Below are 16,196 nucleotides of genomic sequence, written 5' to 3' on the forward strand. Positions count from 1 at the left end.
TAATATATAGAATTTTTTTTGAAGATAATTCATTCATGATGAGTTTTTTTTTCTTTTCTTTTTTCCTTCTCGAAGAGATTATATGATGAGTTAATCGTAGTACTTGTGGTTTTAAATGACGAAGGAAACTTCCAAATATAATCAAAGAGTAATATCTCATTTTAACCTTTTCCGTATAATAAAAGTAAATTTTATCCATATAGATAATTAAAAATATGAAAATAATAGCCACTTTTAATTATTATGCCCTAACACGCTTATACGATTCATACAAATTTTTCGTGTAACCAATATTCGTGTAAATAACACTTTTAAACGAATATAAATGATTTTTTTTTTGTAATCATCGAATTTTTCATGTAAAAATATTAAAGTAAAAAATGGCCTTATTTTTATTTACGTAGTTATAATTTTCTATTACTATACTATAGTTGTTTTTTTTTTGATAAATTACAATTATTAAATAAAGACATTTAAAGACCGGGTTACGATAAACTCAAACCCAAAATATTTGCTCTTAATCATTAACCAAACTTGTTCAAGTTCGTTTAGAGAAGCTCGTAAAATAAACAAACCAAACTTGAGCTTAGTAGTATTCGGCTCGTTAGCTCGTGAACATGTTCGTCAAGTGATTCAGCTTGAAAAATATAAATTATTAGTAGACATAACTTATATTTATCCACTAAAATTAATAATAATTGTATTAAATCTCTAATTAATTTTATTTGTTATAAGAAAATAATTAATATATTTATTATTTTAAATAAAATAATTTATTTTTAAAATAAAATAATCAATATTTTGAATATAAATATAAATTTAGAATGTTCGTATAGGCTCGATTAGGCTCGTGAGCCTCAAAGTATTCGATAAGTAAAGTTCGGGATTCGATTCGATACTTAACAAACCAAACTTGAGCACACCACTATTCGATTCGGCTCGATTCGATTACACCCCTACTAAAAACCAAAAATTAACACAAATGAGAAATTTCTTCTAAAATATTTTACCTGGATTTCTACGTTGCAAAACAACTTAATTCTAAAATAAGAAATTTCTTCTAAAATCTTATTGAGAAAAGATTGGGATATTACACCAGCACTCTAATTCGATTTTCTTATTTAAAACTCTCTATCGTGAGGCACTTGGAGCTCTCGATTCAATCACCAATCTACTCCTTGTTGTGAAGTCAATGTTTTTGCCAATCGATCGTCCAAAACAGCAAGACATTTGGCTGGAAAATCCACCTCGTTTTACTAATCATTACAATCACAATTCCAGACATTAAAAAAATTTAAACGAGCTATAATTAAATAATTTTTCAAAGCTCAAGACAGACAAAAAATAAATTAAATTTAAAACTACAAAACTGAAATTCGCTGGAAATGTTGACTATAAACTATAATTAAAAAAAAAATTCTATTTACTATTTAATTACAATATTTAATAAGTTTTGACTTTTTAATTCTATCTATTACTACCTTAGCTTTTAATTTATAACTAAATACAAAACTCCTACCCTAAATCACCAGCATCCTTGTCTTATGCGAAGTTCAATAGGCTGCGTTTACTTTGATGGATAAATTTATCCATGGAAAATGATGGATAATAAAAATTTATGTCTTTAAATATCTCATTCCTTTTCCAACATTTGACACAAAAGAGATGCTCACCATTTTTCCTTCCTTATTTTCACTTCAATGATGGATAATATTATTACACCAAAAATAGAGGGATAAGAAAATGAAATACAGTAAAATGAAAACTAAATCAGAACAATAATATCGATCACGATCAATGTGTGTTGTTGCGGTCGTCTCAGTCTCAAGTCTTCGTATATTGAAGTGATTGACGGGCTATATGCATGTATTCTTTTTTGCTAAAAGAAGAGAGTATATATATTCTTTTTAGATTTGTTTAGGATTAATTAAGAAAATGAAATACAGTCAAATGAAAAGTAAATCAGAACAATAATATATATCGATCAATGTATGATGTTATGGTCGTCTAGTCATCGTCTCTGTCTCTGTCTGTGTCTTTGTCTCAACCTCAAGTCTTCGTCTTCGTCTTCGTCTTCGTCTTCGTCTTTGTCTCAGTCTCAATAAGTGATTAGGGCCGAGGACTTGACTCAAAAGGAAAAACAAAACACAAAAAAGACATCAAAAGCCACACCCACGAAGACTCTCAAGTCAAGCAAGCATTGTAATATATTAAGGGACTCATCTTAATACAATCACACCATCCAATTTGCAGCCATGGAGAAAAAGCTTTATTGCATTTTTGCTTATGCATTCCTAATTACCATAACCTTCCAAATGCTTTCTTGTGTAGCCAAACAACCTACGAGCCTTGCAACTGATCAAACTGCCCTTCTTTCATTCAAACAACACATCACCTCCGACCCTTCTCGCATACTTGCAACGAATTGGACCAACTCGACCTCCGTCTGCAGCTGGATTGGCGTCACTTGCAGCTTGCGCCATCGAAGAGTTGCTGCGTTGAATCTCTCCAACATGGCTCTCTCCGGCACCATTCCACCACAACTCGGACACCTCTCCTTCCTCGTCTCCCTCGACCTCACCAGCAATCATTTCCATGGAGATTTGCCTCATGAACTATCTCTGCTTCGCCGTTTGAAGTTCATATCTTTCCGACTCAACAACTTCACTGGAGACTTCCCTCTCATGTTTGGTCAGTTACCAAAACTAGAGTACTTGAATTTACGCAACAACAGCTTCATAGGTTCCATCCCAAAATCTCTCTCGAACCTAACAAACCTACAATTTCTTGACTTAACTTACAATTCTCTAAGTGGAGAAATTCCATCAGCTATATTCAACATATCGACCCTTGTATCTATAGGTTTGACAGGCAATGAATTGAGTGGAAGTCTTCCAACAGACATGTGCAGTAATCTTCCATTTCTTACTAGGATTTATCTTTCTTATAATCAGCTGAGTGGCGCGATTCCCACAAATATATCCCAATGTTCACGACTAGAGGTTTTGAGCATCTCTTACAACTCGTTTAGTGGGCAGATTCCTTCAGAAATGGGGTACATAACATCACTTCAGGGGTTATATCTTGGTGGTAACAATTTGAATGGTATGGTTAAAGTTGTTATCACATTAGATTGACATAAATTTGTATAGATAAGGTTTGATTTCCTATCTAGATAAGCTTCATGACACTTTTTTGGCAGGTTCACTACCACATGAGATTGGCAATCTTTAGAACCTGGTTACTTTTGGTGTTGAACAGAATGAGATTTCTGGCGATTTCAGTATTTTCATGAATATGTCTTCTCTGCAAAACATAAATCTATGGCGCAACAAATTCACAGGGATCCTTCCAAGGGAAGTCGGCAATATTACCATGCTAACAAATTTGCAACTCCAAGAAAACCATTTTACAGGTATGACTGAATAAGTAAAACACAACTAACTTAAAACATGTAAATGAGATTTTTATTAGTACATCTTTTGCAGGGCTTATTCCCTCTGAATTTGGCCAACTTTACCATTTGGAGACACTACTACTAGATATTAATACCTTGAGTGGTTCGATTCCACATGACCTCTTTAACATTTCAACTCTTCGAAGCCTTGCACTTGATGGCAATGCTCTGTCGGGCGTTCTTCCAACCCATTTATGCCATGCCTCTCCCTTTCTTAAAAGATTGTTTCTTGGCGGTAATTCCATGAGTGGAGCAATACCCAACTCTATCTCTAACTGTTCTCAACTCACAGTGCTCGCACTTGAGAACAACAAATTCAGTGGTTATATACCTACTCATCTCGGCAACCTAAGACTTCTCCAAGTTCTTTCTCTGTTCGGCAACAATCTTACCCAGGCACCATCTTCTTCCTTCATTACTTCATTGACAAATTGCAGCTTTCTAACTTATTTGTCAATTTCCGAAAATCCACTATACGGCGTCATTCCGGCTTCTGTAGGGAACTTATCTTCCTCGCTTCGAACATTCACTGCCAAAAACTGCAAATTCAGTGGCAACATTCCTGTTGAAATAGGCAATTTAAGCAATTTGGTGACATTGGTTTTTGAAGCAAATGAGTTATCTGGTAATATTCCACTAACTATCAGATATTTGCATAAACTTCAAGGATTATATCTGGTTGATAACATGTTGGAAGGCTCCATTCCACATGCTATATGTGATCTATTCAGCCTCAATACTTTAGTTATGAGCCAGAATCAATTTTCTGGTTCGATTCCTAAATGTTTGGGAGATGTCTCTTCTTTGAGAAATATTTTTCTAGACTCCAACATGTTGAATTCAAGCATACCATCAAGCTTATGGGGCCTAAAAGATTTGAACTCTCTAGGCTTGTCCTCGAATTCATTGAATGGGTTCTTACCTCAAGAGATAAGTAACTTAGGAGCAGCGATCTATATAAATCTAGCGATGAATCAGTTGTCAGGGTCAATTCCAAGCACTATCGGAAAGTTGCAGAGTTTGGTTAATCTGTCTTTGGCAAATAATAGACTAGAAGGTTCTATTCCAATGACTGTGGGAAGCATGATCAGTTTGGCAACTCTCGACTTGTCGTACAACAACCTCTCCGGTTCCATTCCAAAGTCTTTAGAAGCACTTCAACACCTCGAGTACTTTAATGTCTCTTTCAATAGTTTAAGTGGAGAAATTCCTAATGGAGGTTCTTTTAGAAACTTCACTATGGATTGTTTTAAGGGTAATGAGGCATTGTGTGGAATCCCCAAGTTCCATGTCCAAATTTGCTCTCCAATTTCTAATCACAGATCAAAGAGAAAGAAGGTGGAGCGAGCTTCATTTATTGTTTTCGGGGTTGTGGCTTTCATCTCAGTTGTTTCTTTGGCCTTTATAATTGTCAGAAACAAAAGGAAAGATAAGACGACTAGAGAAGTTGATAAGTTGATATCCATTGTGCCGGAAAGAATCTCTTATTATGAACTGCTGCAAGCAACAAAAAAATTCGATGAAAGCAATTTACTTGGCACTGGGAGTTCTTGCTCTGTTTATAAGGGAATTCTTAACAATGGGAAGGATATCGTTGTCAAGGTGTTTAATATGCATCTAGAAGGTATTTCAAGAATATTTGATGTCGAATGTGAGATACTACGTAGCATTCGACATAGGAATTTGACAAGCGTCATAAGCAGTTGCTCTAATGAAGAGTTCAAGGCATTAGTACTTGAATATATGCCAAAGGGAAACCTTGAAAATTGGTTATATTCTCACAACTATTGTTTGAATGTGATGGAAAGATTGAATATAATGATTGATGTTGCATCTGCTTTGGAGTATCTTCACCATGGTTATTCAACGCCCATTGTCCACAGCGACTTGAAGCCTAGTAATGTGTTGTTAGATGAAGACATGGTAGCCCATGTAAGCGATTTTGGGATAGCCAAGTTGTTATGCGATGGAGATAGCTTTGTGTTAACCAACACGTTAGCAACATTGGGTTACATCGCTCCAGGTAATTAAAGTTAATTACTTTACATGTATTGATTTATATAATGATTGCATTTTACTTTGAATCAATGAAATTGTGTCTTCCTCACTAGATATTACGCATCATGATTTTTGTTGTCCCAGAGTATGGTTCGGAAGGGCTAGTTTCGACAAGGTGTGATGTATATAGCTACGGAGTGATGCTAATTGAAACTTTTACGAGAAAAAGGCCTACTGATGATATGTTTTGTGGAGATATGAGCTTAAAGAGATGGGTAGAACTCTCTCTTCCAGAGATCCCAAATGAAGTGATAGATGCTAACTTAGTCATGAATTTGGAGGAAAAACAGATTGACAAGAATCTGCAGTGTGTATCATCCATACTGGAATTGGCTTTGAAATGCTCTGCGGACTCTCCCGGGGATAGAATCAACATGAAACAAGCACATGCGGAGTTGCAGAAAATCAAACGTCGATTTTCCCAATAAGATTCAAGTAAACTATTTCAAAGTTGTATGTTATTTGTAAGATAATATTGTCCAGTTACCATTTTAGTAAGAATTTTGTTTGGTACTGTGAAGTGGAGAACCTTGAAAATTGTGTTTCTAAGTTTGGGGAGCTCTTTATGTTTGTTTTCCGATTAAGTATTAAATATTGTAGCTCTGTTGTATTTGAACTTGAGAAACATGGTCCATCCGGGAATTTAGATGTTATAAGGTTCAGCTTTGCTCAGTGAGATGGAAATGTCAACAACTGCTTTCCTACTTAAGCGCGTCATTTGGAGATCTGAACATGGGCTGACAAAATTGGCTCTTTGATTTAAACTAGTACGCGCACGAGCAACGATATATTTATTTATTTTTAAAATTTTAAATGACATAAAAATATCAAAATTTCATTATTTAGGAGTTAGATTAATTGGTAACAAAAAAATTATATTAATTTAAATATTAGTATTTGATTTAATATACTATATAATAACAATATAATCTACTTAATGAGTATAATATTAAATTTATTGAGTATTGTATAATAATAATAAAGTTTATAGATTATAAAACAAATACTTTAAGTCATCCTCATTTTGAGCAAATAACGTTAAACCATCAATATAACAAAATTAATAGTTGTCATTTAATATAACAATTTTGGGCTCTTAAAAGTTTATATTTAAAGAGCCCAAAACTAATTAAAAAAATTCAGGAAACATACGAATAATATAAAAAGGAAAATATAACAACAAATATACCAAATTAAAGTACCACAAGCCACAAGGGGCGCTATTGAGAAGGTGCAACCCCGAAAAATGAGAGCCTTTAGAATTATTTGGATCCATATATATATATATAGGGAAGGGATCAAAAAAGAAGGCTAAATGTAGAGAGAACGAAGAATGAATCTTGGACGTTTATTATGCAAGATCTAACGGACCAAAATTTTGAGATATTTTCATGCATTTAAATCACAAAAGGTCAAATGAGTAAATCTATAATATTATGTAACCGATATTATCTACTCCCTCCGTCCACGAAAGAACTTCCTATTTTTCTATTTCGGGACGTCCACGAAAGAACTTCCTACTTTTTCCTATTTTGGGACAATACCCCACCACTTTAAAAATACTCCCCTTTTAAGACAATTCCCACCACTCAAATAACATTAATTAAAACAACACAATAAATTATTAATACTTTTTCACAATTCCCAATACACTTTACAACTTTTTTTCCACTCTCAATACACTATACAACATTTTATTAAAACCCGTGCCACTCCCTCCTAGGAAGTTCTTTCATGGACGGAGGGAGTATAATTGATTCATTCAATTGTATTTTATATTTGGCAAGATATAGTGTATCCCTACAAATTGGTTAATGCCTCATTACTGTAACCGATTATTTCCATTTGTTATTTTCCAAATTGCTTTTCATTATTAAAATGTTGGTCTTCTTTAAATTCAATCGGTGATCCCATATTATCAAAAAGGAATTTACAATCAAATTTGCCAAAATCTAAGAACACTATATAAAAAGACTCACGTCTTTAATAATATATGAAAATTGGATTTGTAGTGTAAAAATAAATAAATTAATTTACTATTTTAAATTCATCAACTGTATAGTTAAATATGGGACTATAAATTAAACGGTAACAATAACAGAGATATCATAAAATTCCTTCACATTAATTGAGTTGTTCATTATATTATGTTCGTCACCATATTATGGCCGAGCCTCTTACTCACCAGAGCTAACAATGCAACCAGAGCTGACATTCACACGGCAGAGCTAACAATGCAGCCAAAGCTGATATTCACTAGCCAGAGCTAACAAAATCGCCAGAGCTGACATTCCTTCACGCAAAGCTCAAGCTGTCAGAACTCGCAATCACTCGCAAGTCGTCAGAGCTGAAAATCATTCGTCAAGGCAGCCAGAGTATAGTAGAGGAGAGCAGAGCAGCGGCTTTTCAGCCCTGCTCGGGTGCATATTCAGCTCTGGCGACGTAGGTGAGTGATTGTCAGCCCTGGCGGTCTTTTTCAGTATATTGTTCATATTATTCGCACAACTTGAAAGTTTATTCAGTTTAATATGTTAAATTATTCAGATTAGTTAAATGTTAATTCCACAGAGTCTGTATTTCATATTTTGTAACATATTCAGTACATTTTTCACTTTATTCGCAAACATTGAAAGTTTATTCACTAAAATTATTCTGAATAATATTCACTTTATTCGCAAACATTGAAAGTTTATTCACTAAAATTATACTGAATAATATTAAAAATTCAATCATCATTTACGTCAATTTAGGGGGGTGTATTCGTTGTGGAATTTGATGGATTTCTATGGATTTTAAAAGTCTGGGTGTATTCGTTCAAGACTTTTAAAAGTCTGCAGAAATCTAGGTGTATTCGTTCAAGACTTTTAAAAGTCCATATAAATCTGGATGTATTCGTTCAAGACTTTTTAAAATCCATACAAATCTAGGTGTATTCGTTATTCCATTGACTTAAAATCCGGAATGACTTTCATGGATTTCATCCAAAAATACACACGACGAAATCCGGCCAAGAACCACGATAATTGAAATCTATGAAATTTTAAGCGAGCGCTGAGTTCCAGCGCTCGCGGACAAGAAGCCAGCGAGCGCTGAAACTCAGCAATCGTTCAATCAAACTCATATATCAAACTTTAAAAATATAGCAACTACCTGTAATCACATAAACTCACAAACCAAGATAAGTTCTTCTAAGCAGAATAAAAGAGAATTATTGACAGTAAATGCTGATGACCATCTTTGCCATTAATGAAGAAATTCATTCATCTGCATTGATGTGCAAATTATTTTGCACATGCAGCTAATATGAATGTATTGGCGCTTCTTGTTAAAAGTCTACTGCTTTCGGTTTTGTCCTTGTTTCATCAGCTTCTCTTCAAGTTAAATATGGTGTATGAATTTTGTTCTACCAAAGAAAATCAGTCAGTGAGAGATTGCCGTCTAAAGAAGATAGCAAGCCTTCAAAATCTACCAGAGATGAAAGCAAAGTTAATGCATCTGTTAAGAAGGCTTCCGGTTCCATCAATGGGGATGCAGCTGATATTGTTAAGGCATCTGCACGAACTTCTGTAGGAAAGAAGTTATCTGGAGAAGTTGCTAGTAATGGACTTCCAGGAAATTTGGTCAAGGTTACTGTTAGTAATCGGCGACTGACAGATGCAAATGTTTCGTGGGCCTCACTGCCATCTTCTCTTGCAAAGCTTGGGAAGGTGCTATGTCTTTTCGTAGGCTATATTGAGCGTTCGCTGGAACCCAGCGCTCGCTGGAACTCAGCGGTCGCTGGGTCTTTTCTAGCGGGCGCTGGTTCTCCGCGGGTGCTGGTTTCATGGAATTCAATTCCAAAATTATCCCGTAAAGTCTTCAAAAATCAGTGAAAATCGGGGTGAAATCCAACCACGAATTCTTTGAAAGTCATCTGGAATCTATATGAATTCCATGGACTTTTTAAAGTCTGTGGAAATTCACAACGAATACACCCCCCTTAAGATTGCTTCTTTTTTTTGTTCCCTCACATATTTTATCTCTTTCGGCAATATTTTTTTATTTCTTTCAGAGTAGAGTAGAGCAGAGCAGAGTATAGTAGAGCAGCGGCTTTTCAGCCCAGAGCTGAATATCACACAATAAGTTCTGAATAACTATTATTCAGTTATGAATAAGTGAGCAAAAGTAATCAAATATCTACTTCAACACCAAGGCCACCAGAGCTGGAAATCACCAAGGCAGTCAGAGCTGACCAAGGCAGCCAGAGCTGGGAATCAACAAGGCAGCCAGAGCTGAGAATCACCAAGGCAGCCAGAGCTGACCAAGGCCACCAGAGCTGACCAAGGCAACTAGAGCTGACCTGGACGACAAGATCCACGCAGCCATGGTCGCGTTTGCACCGCCTGTGAGCGACTACAACATCAACTCTGAAACATAAGGTCCAGAGCTAACCAAGGTCGTGTATCTGCCCTGTACCAGTCTAATCAGAAGGAGAATGGCGAACCTCGCCGATATCATGACCCAGCATCGATGGAAATCGCGGACAGCATCTGGCTTCGGTGATAGCCAGCAGTCCCAACGGCGGCGGCTTTTTCAGGCAGAGGCCGTACCGATGAGTGGATGAAATCCGGACATGCCGCGGCGCCTTCAGATGCGCGCGACGACCAATTACCGATCTTAGACAGCGGCGGCGGTCGGCGAAAGTGCAGGGAAGCGCCGGACTAAGGAGAAATTGGGGTTTGAGAAATTACCAATTAACAATTCATCTCGATTACCGAAAGTGCAGGGAAGCGCGACGACCAATTACCAGTTAATCTCGATTTTGCGATTTGGGGTTTGAGAAATTGAGAGAAGAGAAGACTGAGGAGCGTTGGACTCAGGCGGAGCAACGCCGGTAGAAGCAGACGACGGCGACGGCCTCACCATTGATATATTGAAGAGAGATGAATTTGCCTCTGTTGTAGGTTTTCTTAATTGAGTGGAGGTGGTTTGCAGAAGTCGTGGGGAGGGAGAGAGAATTCCTTAATTACTGACGTTAATTTAGAAATTACAGTTTAGTGAATAAGGAAATTGACAGATACACCCCTCTTCGAATATTTAATTGATTTTTTAGCTTATTTAGAAAAAAAAATCGGGATTAATGATTAAATAGTTTTAATCTGGACCATTAATCTATTCAGATCCTCTGGTTATGATTAATTCCTTATTCTTTATACTAAGGGGATTCTTCATAGATCCCCACCCTATATATATATATATATATATATATATATATATATATATACCAAAAATATTCAATCCTCTATTACAGTGCAGTTGACAAATTGTACATCTTTCTTGTTATGTACTGGTCGCAAGAATCTCTTTGGCAACGTATTGCTAATTTTTTGAAAGGAAATAAAAAATAGCTTCTTCTCCAACATACCACCTCAAGAGCACCACCATGAAGCCTAAACTAATCTAAAGAAGCAAGGTAGAAGGTGTAGTGAGTGATGTTTTGGGGCGTAAAGTTAGAGAGAAGATTTAAGCTACAAGAGTGAGTATCTTCTAGTTGGCTTTTGAATTAAGCATGTTTCCTTGCCTTATATGGTTAGATATGAGCTATTACATGCCTTTGTGTGTTTCATGCTTGTATGTATGGATTTGATGAATTTTTTAGAGCCAAAAATTGAATTATGGGTGAAGTTTGAAATCTGTCGAAGTTACATTGTCATGACAGTGATTTGTAAGGTGATTTCCGCCGACTAAATGGTCTCCAAAACTTCTAAAAAATTTCAAAGATTTGGAGAATATTTTATGATTTTTCAAAAGTCATTGCTCGGAATAGTTTGAGATTTTGGTAGATCTTTTTCAAAGGGACATAATTCCAGATTGGTGAAAACCTTTCAAACTTTAGTATATTGTACTAGACCTTTTCAGATTTCTTCAGCTGTTGGCCTCACTCTTTTTTTTAGGGAAACGGCCGGAATAAATTCTTGGAGTTCTGTATTTCCTAGTGAACCTCCCAGTGGGTTTTGTATAGCCGACATCTTTAGAAAGGAAAGGACCAACCAAAATCACCTAGTTTAAAGCCCAATTTCTACAGAGTAACATTTTGAATGTTTTGAGTCATTATACCAAGTTTCAATATGTTTGGAGAAGCCTAAGTGTTGTTTTCCAATTTTTGTTTCAAATCTACCGATTTGAAACCCACCAATTTGAGTACTATTTTTGAAGTTTAGATATCTATTAAACTATGTATGTATCTACACTCACCCTAGTTTCTGGATTGACCTTTTGGGTCCTCAATGGACTTTAGGAACGAAAGATATGGATTTTTGAAAATAACCCATTGACCTGGTTCAAAATTTTAAAGATTTTTCTAGGGTAGTCATTACCCTCAACCGTCCAACTTCCCATAATCAGACCACCGAAAATCTCGCCAGCGCTAATACAAAACTTCCCATTCTCAGCAGCCATGGTAGCCACCAAACCAAAGAATAAACTCAGAGGAATCCCGGACGGAACAAAAATCGACCTCACCGGGGAAAACTCGACACCACCCAAGGACAAGCCGAAAGCTAAACCCAAATCCAAAAAGCCTATCACCATGGAAACCACACCTACCCTCTCCACCAAAACTTCACTGGTAGACGAGAACGCCATCGACCAACTGACAGCGGAGATAGACGCACCTACGCTGCAAACGGAGGAGGCACATGCAACCAAAAAGGAGGAAACTCCTACGCCAGCACATGGAGGAAATAAAGCCGGCCAGGTTTCAACCAAAAAGAATCCACCTTTGACGGAGAAAAATAAACCCTCGGGCTCAGTTGCGCAGAAGGAGTATGGCAATTCTGAGGAGGACGCAGAGGAGACACCGGCGAAGATGACCGGCGAAGATGAGAAAGAAGACTCTCAACCCCACTCCCATCCGGATGATCAAGGGAGAACCGGCCTCCGCCACGAGAAGCAGGAGGAAGACGGTGGAACCCCAAGGGCAAAAGGGGATTGTCATTTCCAAGATCCCAAATATAGAGTCGCTCGACCGTTTGGGCATGGTGGACAAAATTAAGGAGTACTTCGGCAACATCGGGTGGGGGCTATTTCTGGAATGGCCAAAGCACGCATATGAAGAGATAGTGAGGAAAGTGTTTGATTCGGCCAAGGTAGAGATCAACCGCATATACGGTCCTGTGGGCATAAGCTTCATGCTCAAGGGAGAGCCCATGGATGTATCCCTCAACGACCTAAACCAGAATCTGGGAATGGTCCAGTTGAAGGACCTCCAGAAGAAATAGTATAAGGAAGCCAAGAAGGGAGTCCCAAACTTTGACGCCAAGGACTGAGACGACATGTGGGCTGACATCGGTGATGGAGGAGCCTTCGTGACTCAGAAAACCAAAGGGCATAGGATCCGTGACTCCTTAAGGGTGTGCCACATGATCCTCTCCTATGCCATGTTCGGAAAGATGGATAGTGGGAATGCCATGTCCAAAAAGGATCTCTACATCCTATGGGCAATGTGGAAGAATGAGAGGCTCAACTTTGGAGCATTCCTCATCGACCACATTGCCTCGATCGTGGGCAAACCGATGCAAAGACTCTCCTGCATCCATTTCACTACCGCCTTCGCAAAGAATAATGAAATTGAGATCGCTGAGGGAAATACGGAGTTGGAAGCAGAGAAGCTCAATCTGGATACCTTGATCAGGATGAAGGATGTTTGGATGGAAGACGGAGTTTCGATGTTCACCAACCCAGAAGAACGGGAATTTTCGGCGGCCGAAGGCCAAAACCCTATTGTGGACAAAGGGAAGTAGAAAGTGGAATTACACTCCTCAGAGTCGGATGAAGAGAAGGAGGCCCAACTGGACCGGATCGAAACTAAGATCAATGAGACCCAAGAAGAACTAGCTGCCACCCAGAAGGCCTTTTTAGCCTTCTTTAAGCATCAAGGTTTCAGGTACCCCCCTAGAGCTTCGTCTTGAGCAATACCCTCCTGAGGATTGTTAGTTTTTAGTTTTTTTGTTTATGTGTTTTCGTTTTTGTTGGTATTTGTTCGTGTCTGTTTGGCTAGAGTTAGGATAGGTGCAACCCTTATGCCCTCTGTGTTTTGCCCACAAGGCAAAACATATGGTGAGGGCACTCGAAACTTTGGCCAGTTGTTCTTTGTTTCTTTTGTTGTGCGGTTTAGTTCATTGTTGTGTCTATTTTTCGACCCCCACTACACACCCACCTTGCTAAAAGCAAACTGTGTGTGTGTGGGGGGGGGGGGGGTGAAGCTTGTTGTCTGTTGTTTGGGGTAAGTGCTTTTGGTTGGCTTACTTTCTTTAAGGTTTTCCAGCCTCCCCCCCCCCACACCCACCTTGCTAAAAGCAAAGTGTGTGGGGGTGGGGGGGGGAAGCTTGTTGTCTGTTGTTTGGGGTAAGTGCTTTTGGTTGGCTTACTTTCTTTGGTGGCTTTTGTATTCCCCTTGGGTATGCCCAAGTTTTTGTGTGTATCCGTCTTTTTGTTATTTATTTATTTCGTTTTTTTCATAAAAAAAAAAGTGTGTGAGTGGGGGGAACCCAAGTTTTTTTCATTCTGTTTTGCGTTGTGATCAGCATGCCTTTGTCTGGAGTCACTTGAGCATAAGTCTTGCTGAGTTTTAATTGTGCAAGTAGTTTAGGATTTAAATTTCCATACATGCCGTATGTAGTTGAGGAAGATGGATAGAATTTTTGGGCAAAAACCATGTGAGGATTTGAGCTTGTACATATGACGTGTTATGCCCATAATAGCTTTTATTTCATTTGTGTGAATAATGGCATCTTACATAGGGAATACGCTAGAACTTGCTTTAATTCTTAGTCGAACCCATGTACATAGTCTAGGTGTGTTAAATGATTTAGGCAAATCTTTCATTAGCCCACAGAGCCAAATTGACCAACCCTACATCTATCACTTGCAAGCCCTTTTGAGTCTGATAATCCATTTGAATTCACTATAAAATTTGCCCAGAATAATTAGCTGACCTAGTCAAACTGAACTTAAGGGCAAAAGAAGGGAGGATAGTGTAGCGGACCTTATGGTCAGGACTAGTGCAACAATCGCAAAAAATGGGAAATTAAAATCCCACAAAAAGAAAAGTCTAGAATAAAAAAATAAAAAAATAATAAAAAAAAGAAAAAAGAGAAAAATGTATATATATATATATATATATATATATATATAGTAGTGATTTTCGGACACTGCAGTGTCCGGACACTGCATGAAAAACCGGTTTTTTTAAGGTTTTTTGATTGAGCCGGTTTTTTGCTAATTTATGGTTTTACTAAAATATCATTTCCTTAAATTTCTCAACTACTTTTAATCTTTTCCTAAATATATTTTATTTAAATTTTTATTTTCTGTAAATTTCATTTTTTTTTGCCATTTTTTTTTTGAAAAATATTTTTTATTTTTAAATTGTTTTTTTATTTTTTTTATTGTTTTTTATATTTTTCTTTTAAAATATTCTTTCCTTAAATTTCTCAACTACTTTTAATCTTTTCCTAAATATATTTTATTTACATTTTTATTTTACCTAAATTTCGTTTTTTTTTTCGAAAAATATATTTTATTTTTAAATTGTTTTTTTTATTTTTTTATCGTTTTATTATTTTCTTTTAAAATATTATTTCCTTAAATTTCTCAACTACTTTTAATCTTTTCCTAAATATATTTTATTTACATTTTTATTTTACCTAAATTTTGTTTTTTTTTTGCCATTTTTTTTCGAAAAATATATTTTATTTTTAAATTGTTTTTTTTTATTGTTTTATTATTTTTCTTTTAAAATATTATTTCCTTAAATTTCTCAACTAATTTTAAAATTTATATTTTTTTCGAAATTAATATTTTAGTTGTTTCAAGAGTAAATTTTTATTTTTTCCAAAATTATGTTTTATTAATTTGTTTCCAGATTTTTATTATTATTATTATTATTATTTATTCTTCAAAATTAAATATTTTTTTCGAAATTTATTTTTTTTGGGAATTTAGTATTTTAGTTGTTTTAAGAGTAAATTATTTTTTTTTCCAAAATTATGTTTTATTAATTTGTTTCCAGATATTTAGGGATTCTCTTAAAAATAATCATATTGGAGTATATTTTTTCAAGATTTTCATGATCCTTCAATTTTTGTGGGATTATGTTTATCCAAATTAAAATTTTCACAACATATTGTTGAGATTTCGTCCCTCATGAAACCTAAATTAACGAAAATCTCGGCCACTTCTTTTTAAACCTAGGTCATTGAGATTTTGGAATTATTTATTTAGCTATAAATACATAGAAGTAAATTATTAGAGTCCGTCACAGTCTCCTCTTTTTCTCTCGAGCACTCTCTCGTTCTACTCTCTTTCTCCTCTCTTTCTCTCGAGGTCTTTCTTGCTATCTCGGCCTCTCTCTTTCTCTTTCTTTCGTTGTCTCTCTTTCTCTCTATCCCTCATCGTGGCTACCCCATTCGAGTTGTTGGCACCTAGAAAAATGGTGATAAAAACTAGAGAATTCTCATACGAAGAGTATGATGGTCTGAAACCGTAGCAATTTTCCGAAGAGGCGACAATGTTGGCGATTCTTTTGGGTCATCGGACTACGCACAATTTGTCCGACTCGCATGCATGCATGCGAGCCATTCTGTCTACTCAAGATGCTTTCCCAACGTTTGATGCCCTCGAGATTGTACGCAAGCTTTAC

The 16,196-nt window shown here is 36.3% G+C and overlaps 1 protein-coding gene across 1 annotated transcript; it reads left to right on the plus strand.

The window, feature by feature from the left end:
* The first annotated feature begins 2,249 nt into the window (after positions 1–2,249).
* Positions 2,250–6,215, plus strand: LOC131007911 (probable LRR receptor-like serine/threonine-protein kinase At3g47570). Its single transcript, XM_057934823.1, has 4 exons — positions 2,250–3,116; positions 3,235–3,415; positions 3,489–5,480; positions 5,600–6,215. The coding sequence occupies exons 1-4, from the start codon at positions 2,256–2,258 to the stop codon at positions 5,941–5,943; spliced, it is 3,378 nt and encodes a 1,125-aa protein (XP_057790806.1). The 5' UTR covers positions 2,250–2,255; the 3' UTR covers positions 5,944–6,215.
* Positions 6,216–16,196: the final 9,981 nt, after the last annotated feature.

This window comes from Salvia miltiorrhiza, chromosome 2 (assembly GCF_028751815.1).
Source record: "Salvia miltiorrhiza cultivar Shanhuang (shh) chromosome 2, IMPLAD_Smil_shh, whole genome shotgun sequence".
Taxonomy (NCBI): domain Eukaryota; kingdom Viridiplantae; phylum Streptophyta; class Magnoliopsida; order Lamiales; family Lamiaceae; genus Salvia; species Salvia miltiorrhiza.